The 9,517-nt window shown below is 33.5% G+C and overlaps 1 protein-coding gene across 2 annotated transcripts in view; it reads right to left on the bottom strand.

Annotated features, from left to right (window-relative positions):
* Window positions 1–9,517, bottom strand: part of URI1 (URI1 prefoldin like chaperone) — a 64,504-nt gene that overhangs the window by 18,014 nt on the left and 36,973 nt on the right. For both annotated transcript variants that reach the window (XM_065925718.1, XM_065925720.1), the window contains exon 4: window positions 8,953–9,088. In XM_065925718.1, coding sequence (XP_065781790.1) covers window positions 8,953–9,088 — 136 coding nt within the window. The remainder of the gene's footprint in view (window positions 1–8,952; window positions 9,089–9,517) is intronic.

Genomic DNA, 9,517 nt, shown 5'->3' with positions numbered 1-9,517 from the left:
AAAAGGAGTGTGAATGGTTAGCCAATGATCACCAAATATTTGAAGTCTTCACTACTAACGTGAGAGAAAGAAAAAAATTAACTACGAAAGGAACAAAGCCAAAAGCAATGCATGAAGAAAGCTTTAAACAAAAAAACTCTAAAATCCTAAAACATTTTATATTCATGAAACCAGAATAGTCCCTACACCAAAGAAACATTCAAAGGACAACAAATAAACAAACAAACAATAAGCAAAGCTCCTGGGAATTAAAATGTACAGGAATTTAAGAAAAAAAAATCAATTCACAATTCCAAATATAAAATAGAAATAACATCAAGTAAAAACCTGTAACAAAGACAAAGAGATGGACAACAGGAGAGAGAAATTATCAAAGAAATAATAGTAAATATTTCCCTAAACTGTAGAACATGAATTCCCACACTGAAAGGTCCCACCAAATACCTAGCAGATGAATTTTAAAAGCTCTACGCAAGGTATATCACAGTGGCACTTCAGATCATGAGGAGTAAGACAGGAACCTAAAATTTCTAAAGGGAAAAAACACAGTCACATACAAAGGAAAGAGACGGCATCGGATCTTTTAACAGCAACACATAAGACAGAAAGCCTTCAAAATTGTTTCGACTTTGAATTCTAAGTAGACAAGTTACAAAAAGCAGGAGTATAAAAAATATTTGCAGACATGCAAAATTTCAAAAACTGTGTCTCCCACACACCTTCCTGGAAAATCACTGAAGGTTATCCTCTGGTGGCTCTGACGGTAAAGAATCTGCCTATAATGCAAGAGACCCAGATTTGGTCCCTGGGTTGGAAAGATCTCCTGGAGGAGGAAATGGCAACTCACTCCAGTATTCTTGCCTGGAGAATTCCAAGGCCAAAGGAGCCTAGCCGACTGTAGTCCATGGGGTTGCAAAGAGTTGGACATGACTGAGTGACTAACACACACACACACATCCCCCCCCCCCAATCCAACAAAATGAGTAAAACCTGAAAAGAGATGCCATGGGAACCAAGAAATAGGAAATAAATAAGAGGTAAAGATATGATACAGTGATAAAGGAAAAGACTAGGAAGATAGACATTCTTTGAAATTCAAGATGGAAGCAAGTACAAATCAAAGCAAGACTATGAAGGACTCTAGTACAGAGGTCTCCAAGAATAAAAGTGTTTGGCTGAATTAACATACAAAACTTTATGCAACAAACAAACAGTAAACTTCAAATAAAAAGTTGTTCAAAAATGGAAATGGAGTTACAGTTAAGCATGAATGCTGATTAAACAAAAATTGTAATAAAAAATTTTTAAAAGATTGAGGGACAGGGAGAAGAACATGTAAAATCAATTATAGGTAGGCAACTGATACTACATAAAATTGGAAAAAAAAAGAATCAAGAAAACAGAATATGCAAAGTACTTGGGAAATGTACATAAAAAGAACAAAGCAAAACATTAGCTTAAACACTAGACGAAATATCTATGGAATGAGGACTAGAAGCAGAGAGGTACACAAAAGGATGCTACTTTTTCATTACTATATTTTAAGGTATATTTTAAGCTATCTACATTTATTACGCAGATAAAACCAAAAGCCATAAATTTATACTTTGTAACAAAATACCAATGTATTTAAGATATACCTCACTGAAGATACTAAAGGATACACATATTGCCTCATAAGATAAATCACAAAGTTTCTTACCAGCCATATCATATTATCTGCAATACATATTCCACAAACACTTAAACAAGTGTTTCAAATGCCCAATTTTCATCATTCATCAGAAAATCTAAAAGCATATAGTAAAAAGGAAAAAACAGTCCATTCAAAAGAACAAAATAAATCTCCAGAAACTCCCTGAAGAAACACAGGCATCAGATATACTAGAACAAGACTTTAAAACAACTGCCTGCATATATGCTCAAACAGCTAAAGAGAAATACAAAGAACTAAAGTAAATTTTAAAAACAATACATGAAGAAAGTGAGAACATCCACAAAGTGATAGAAATTATAAAAAGGAACCAAACAAACTCTGGAGTTGAAAAATATAACATCTAAATTCAAAAATTCACTATAGGGTCAACAACATATTTGAACAAGCAGAAGAAAATCAGGATCAGTGAACTCAAAGATTAGACATTTGAAATCATCAAGTCTAATGAATAGAAAGAAAAAGAATGAAGAAAGTGAACTGAGCCCAAGGGATTCATGGGACATATCAAATAGATTAATACATACATTAAGGAAGTCTCAAGAAGAAGAGAAAATGGCAAAGGGATTATCTGAAGAAATAATAGCTGCCAAACAAATTCTAAATTTGCCCAAAGATCAACAAATCAACAAATCCAAAAAACTCAACTAATTCCAGGTAGAATAAACCCAGAGACCCACACCAAGATACAGAATCAAACTTTTGAAAGACAGAGAATCTTCAAAACAGTAAAGAAAAAGAAAATCATCACAAGAGATCCTCAATAAGAATATAAGCAGAATTCTCAATAGAAAGTTTGGAAGTCAGAATTCCAGTAGGCTTAAAAGGCTGAGAGAAAAAACTCTCAATAGAGAATCCCACATTCATCAAAACTGTCCTTCACATATCAAGGGTAAATTAAGACATTTCCAAATAAACAAAAGCTGAAGAAGTTCCTTATTGTTATGCCTGCCCTACAGGAAAAACTTAAGGGAATTCTTCTGTTGAAATAAAAGGACACTAGACAATAACTAGAAGCTATATGCCTCTGGGAAAGGCAAACACTGGCAAAAATTAAAAACAGCACAACGGTCATCATGGTTTGTAACTCCACTTTTTATTTGCTACAGAATGTAAAAGAGAAGTGCATTAAAAAATCATTATAAATCTGTTAATAGGTACACAGTATAAAGATATGATCTGTGACACTAACAATATAAAGGAGGAACAGAGCTATACAGAAAAGTTTTTCTAAGTTATTTAAGTTAGAAAGTGAAAGTCGCTCAGTCGTGTCTGACTCTTTGCAACCCCATGGACTATACAGTCCATGGAATTCTCCAGGCCAGAATACTGGAGTGTGTAAGCCTTTCCCTTCTCCAGGGGATCTTCCCCACCCGGGGATCAAACCCAGGTCTCCTGCATTGTAGGCAGATTCTTAACCAGCTGAGCCACCAAGAAAGCCCAAAGTGAAAGTGAAAGTTGCTCAGTCATGTCTGACTTTGCAACCCCATGGACTATACAGACCATGGAATTCTCCAGGCCAGAATATTGGAGGATTGAAGTTGGAACCAATTTAAAATACATTGTTACAACTTTACAATGTTGCAAGTAATCTCCATAGCAACTACAAACAAAATACTTACAAACCATTAACAAAGAAATGAGAAAGGGGATAAAAACACATTACCACAAAGGAAAAAACCCAACTAAACACAAAGGAAGGCAATAATGAAGGAAATGAGATATATAAAACCTGTACAAAAGACATATCAAAAAATAATAAAATGGCAATACTCTATATAAAGTTACTATAAATGTATTAAATGACAACAGAGTAGGAAGGTACAGGCTAGGAGAATGAACTGGAAAAAAGATCATTTAACTATACGATGTCAACAAGAGATTCATTTTACTTCTCAGAAGATATATAGGTTGAAAGCAAAAAGATAAAAAGATATTCCATGCAAACAGTAATGAGAGAACTGGAGTGGCTACACATATTATCTCCTATTAGATATGAAGCAAAAAAAAAAAAAAAAGGCTACAGCAGACAAAGGGTATTTTACACTGATAAAAGATTCAATCTATCAAGAATACAATTATATACTTAGGAATAAACATCACCAAGGAAGTCCAAGCATTACATGCTGAGAATTACAAAACATTAATAAAGGAAACAGAATGATTCAAAGAAATGGAAAGATAACACAGGCTTTTGGACTGAAAGAATTAATACTGTTAAAATGATCATGCTACCCAAAGCAAGATTTCATGCAATCGCTATCAAATTGCCCGTGATGTTTTTCACAGAACTAGAACAAATAATCCTAAATTTTGTAATGAAACATGAAAGACTGAGAATTGCCAAAGAAATCCTGAGGAAAAGCAACAAAGCAGAAAGTATAACTTCTTCCAGTTTTCAGACAATACTACAAAGCTATAGGAACTTCCCTGGCAATCCAGTGGTTAAGATACCACACTTCCACTACAGGCAACATGGGTTCAGTCCCAGGTCAGGGAACTAAGATCCACATACCGTGCAGCCAAAGAAAAATAAAAATAAGAAATAAAATAAGAAGAGATGCTTCTAAATTATTTTAAAAACACTACAAAGCTACAGTAATCAAAACAGTGTGGTACTGGCACAAAAGCAGACATATGGATCAGTGGATAGCAAAGGGAATCCAGAAATAAACCCACATTCTTATCGCCAAATAATCTTCAACAAAGGAGGCAACAATACACAGTGGGAAAAATATAAGTCTCTTCAGCAAGTGGTGCTGGGAAAAGTTGGACAGCAGCATGCAAATTAATAAATTTAGAACACACCCTCACATCATACACACAAATAACCTCAAAATGACTTAAAGACTTGAACCTAAGACATGACACCATAAAACTCCTAGAAGTTTTAAACATAGGTAAACATTCCCTGACATAAATTTTAACAATGTTTTCTTAGGCCAGTGTCCAAAAAAAAACAGAAATAAAAAAGCAAAAGTACATAAATGGGACCTAATTAAATTTATAAGATTTACACAACAAAGGAAACCATAAATAAAACAAAAAGACGACCAACAGACTGGGAGAAAATATTTGCAAATTATGTAACCAATAAGGACTTAATTCCCAAAATATACAACCAGCTCATACAACTCAACAACAACAACAACAAAAAACAAATAACTCAATTAAAAAATGGGCTTGAAAACCTAAATAGGCATTTCTCCAAAGAAGACATGCAGATGGTCAACAGGTACATGAAAAGATGCTCATCAACACTAATTATTAGAGAAATGCACATCAAAACTACAGTGAAGTACCACCCTCACACCAGTCAGAATGGCCATCATCAAAAAGCCTACAAATAACAAGTGCTGGAGGGGATGTGGAGAAAAAGAAAGCCTCCTACACTGTTGGTGGGAACTCAAAACTGATGCAGCTACTATGGAAAATAGTATGGAGGTTCCTGAAAAAAACTAAAACCAGAGTTGCCATATGATCCAGCAATCCCATTCCTGGACATACATCTAGACAAAACTATAACTGGGAAAAAATACATGCACCCCTAAATTCATAGCAGCACTATTTATAACACCAAGACATGGAAACAACCTAAATGTCAATGGACAGATAAATGGATAAAAATGTATGAATATACAATGGAATATTACTCAGCTATAAAAAGAATGAAATAATGCCGTTAGCTCTACAATAAGAGTTGGAGATGTCAACAGAGGACAATAAAGGACAAAAGAACCAAAAAGGAGACTGATAAGGAAAGAGGACCTTAACAATATTATAGAACAAATAGACCTAACAGATATATTCAGAATATTCACCCAACAGGAACAGAGTACCCACTCTTCTAAGGGAAACACAAACATTCTTTAAGAAAGACCACATGATAGGTCACAAAACAAGTCTTAAATTTTTTCACAAGATTGGAAAAAATACTTTGTGTGGTTTCAATCCAATGAAATAAAACTAGAAACCAACGACAGAAGGCAAAATGGAAAATTAACACATACATGGAAATTTAACAAAACAATGAATGGGTCAAAGTAGAAATTATAAAGGAAACTAAAAATACCTTGAGATCAACAAAAATGAAGACACAACAGATCAAAATTCACAGAATGCAAAGAAATCAATGCTAAGAGATTTATACCTGTAAACACCTATATTTAAAAAAAAAAATCTCAAATCATAACCTAATTATATGCTTTAAGAAACTTGAAAAAGTGTTAACAAACTGCACCCAAAACTACCAGAAGGAAGGAGTAACAAAGATTAGAGTAGAAATAAGCACAACAGACACAAGAAAAACAGTAGAAAACAACCAACAGAATTAAAAGGTTGGTTCCCTAAGAACAACAAAACTGCAAGCCTTCACCTAGATTGGCAAAGAAAAAAGAGAAGGAAGACTCAAATGACTAAAATCATAAATAAAAACAGAGATGCCTTTATATATTCACATATAGAACCTGAAATATGAAGTAAACCTGCAGAGGAAGAATAAAACCCTGAATCTTAAATAAGAAGCATAGTAATTAAAAAATTAAAATGAGGTTAATACTACTTATTTTACAGAAATAGGAATATAAAAGAATACTATGAACAGTTAAACGCCAACAAACCTGATAAGCTAGATGGACAAATTCCTGGAAACATATGGACTTCTAAAACTGAAACAAGAACAGAAAATCTGTGTAGACCTAGAACAAGTAATATTTAATTAATAATCCAAAACTTTCTAATAATAAAAAGCCCAGAACAGATGGCTTCACAGATGAATTCTACCAAACATTCAAAGAAGAATTAACACCAATTCTTAAGCTCTTCTGAACCAGTGCAGAGGAAGTATGAGGCCAGCCAGCCAGACACCAAAAGAAAACAGGTATGTCTCAACAGCAAACAAAACTTACGGTCACATAAAAACCTGTAGAAAAACGTATACAGCAACTCCATTTGTAACAGCCAAAAATGGAAGCAAACCCAAATGTCTTTCAATGGATAAACAGAAAACCTGTGCTACATGAATGTAATGGAACACTACTCAGCATAAAGTAGTGTTTATACTACTACCTTTTCATACACAGAACTGGATGAGGCGTTATGGTGAGTGAAAGTAAGTTTCAGAAGGTTACCTAGTGTGTGATTCCACTTAAATGGCATTCTGGAAAAGGTGACAGAGACAGATTGGGGACAGAGATAGTATATGACCACAAAGAGGAAAACACAAGAGAGTTTTCCGTGTGGTCCTGTGTCCTGACTATGGTATATCCTGTATCCTATTCTGCTTCCTGATTGCAGTGCTGGTTAAACAAATCTTTAATTACAATTAGTTGTAACTAATAGAACAGTATACAAACAAAATGCCAACTTCACTCTAATCATTTAAAAAATTAGAAAACTAAAAAAGCTGCTCATATTCATGTTAAATGACAAAATGCCAGACATGAGCAAAAGGGTAAGGTACTGGGCTTGCCATCTATCTCTTAGAAGTCATCTTCCTCTGAGTTAAGCCTCTGAATCCTCTTACTGTTGTTGTGTTAAACCCATTTTGTCCTTTATTTTTACTACTTTTTAAACATTCAGTGACCTCCCTTCACCTTCCCCCACTACCTGGTTGACCCTGAGGTAAGGATGTTTAACCTGTTATATTTCTTCTGCCTTAAGAAAAATAAAGCACCTTTTCTTAATATATGTTAAGTACAATAATATAACTAAACAATTTCTTCAGTTATTATAAATTACTATAAAACTGTGTGAAGAAAACAACCATTTAGAATTCATTTACCAAAACAGATTCTCAAACATAATTTTATATATATACTCCAAAAAGATAAATATTGATCCCAAAAGCTATTGCTTTGGTCACTTCCTAAAACTGTATTTAACACTGGAAAGTGATTTACCAAAAAATATTTTGCTATTCTAGAGCTCTAGTCTATTAAAAGCATTCTTTCATTAATATAAGTCAAAATGATCCTAAAGATTTCTTGGCTGACATTTCCAAATGAAAATCAAAGAGAACAAATTTGAAAAGATGAACTGATTTCATATCAGCAGTTTCCCCAGGAAATAAAGCAAGCCTTCACCATTAAGAAAGACCTTTAAAGAATTATACCCATTCTCTTGGCTCTAATAAACATGACTTACTTTAATATAGTAATGCCAAAAGAATTATCACTGCCAGGAATTATACACAGGTCAAACAATAAGATTCTGATTAGTGTCACAAAAGATCAAAACATATATCAATTATAAACTTACAGGCATTGACTTGCATTTAGAGTCTCCAAATATAGATTCCAGAATTTCACTGAGTAAATGAGTTCTCCAACTAGTACCCACTCATATGTAAGTGAAATAATTTCAGCCTAAGAAAACTCAGCTGTTTTCTATCTACATGACCTCATTTAAACAGAAGGAACCTCAAAAATTTGTTTTCAGAGATACATTTAAGTAGAAGAGTAAAAAGCAGGTCTGGGTGACTGGGTGACATTATGCTATCAATTTAAGCATGCTATTACAGAAATAAAAACATGTATTAGATATTAAACAGATCTAATATTAAAATGCAACTAAGTTAGAACCCAAGTGAATCAATCCAAGTAAAAAATATATGTATGGATTATATATAAACCAACAAACACTATCTAAAGAAAACTAGAACGACCTCAATGAAATGAGGCAGAAACCTCAAACCATTTAGAGTGATGTTGTAGACAGCATTTCTCCACACCTGGTCTTTTCTTCTATAAAATGCAAATATGAGTTCTTCCAAATCATAACACACGTTTAAGAATTGTTTCTACTTCGTAAATAGGTATTTATCCTAGTCCAATAACTAGGAAGGAAATTCCTGTGTTCTCAAGTATTCTGGGGAAAAATAAGTCTTGATGCAACTAAACCAAACCAATTATAAAATGGAAAATGACCCCAATTCTTATATCTATCCAACTCCTATCTATAAAACCATGTGTGATAACTTTCATACTTGGTAATTTCTAAAAACATGCTAATGTGGGTGACATTTCCAACCCAGATGTTCCATTCTCCAGTCCACATTTTCAAATGCTGGATCTGCTCAAAGTATCTCCAATTCAACAGAATCGCAAATAGCCTAGATATCTGACACTTACCTAACAAATCAATGCAAGGCACTGTTAATAACAAACAGTCCATCAGCCTGGCACTTTGTGAACCAATAAATATCCAGCAAAGAAACATCATTTATAATTAGTACATACGTTCTTTCCGGTGCTCAACTAAGCCAACAGCCTGCTTTGCTGAACATTTTGCAAACCAATTGTCCCCAAGTAAAACAGTGACTTCATTAGTATGGACGAGTTTTCCTGGCATGAAGGCAAAGGGGCCAAATGGTACCTATTGTTCAAAAAAAAAAAAAGAGAGAGAAGATCAAAAAAAAATTAAAAACACTAAAAACTGCATTTTATGAAACAGCATTAAAAGCTCTGTGTGGAGGTCTTTTTAAAAAAATCTCACTAAGAAAAATAAAGTGTCAACTTCACGGACATTTAACATTATAACTTCACTAGGAAAACCTATAGAAAAAATTTAGGTTAATTTATCAACATAAAGACAAGGAAAGAAATGAGCATATTTACAAAAATAGCTTTCAGAGAAATCAGCATTGCTTCCAAACATATTTATTTTTTGCTCAGTCATAAATCTAAATGAAAGCAAACTAGAAATAAAGTATTAATAAATTGACTAACTTTGATTTTTTTAAACTGAAAATTATTTCTGAGAAAATAGTGTCTTTTGGGGGCAAAACAGGAATTAACAAATAAA

The sequence above is a fragment of the Muntiacus reevesi genome, chromosome 2, assembly GCF_963930625.1.
Source record: "Muntiacus reevesi chromosome 2, mMunRee1.1, whole genome shotgun sequence".
NCBI lineage: Eukaryota > Metazoa > Chordata > Mammalia > Artiodactyla > Cervidae > Muntiacus > Muntiacus reevesi.
This window is presented reverse-complemented; position numbering and strand designations above follow the sequence as displayed.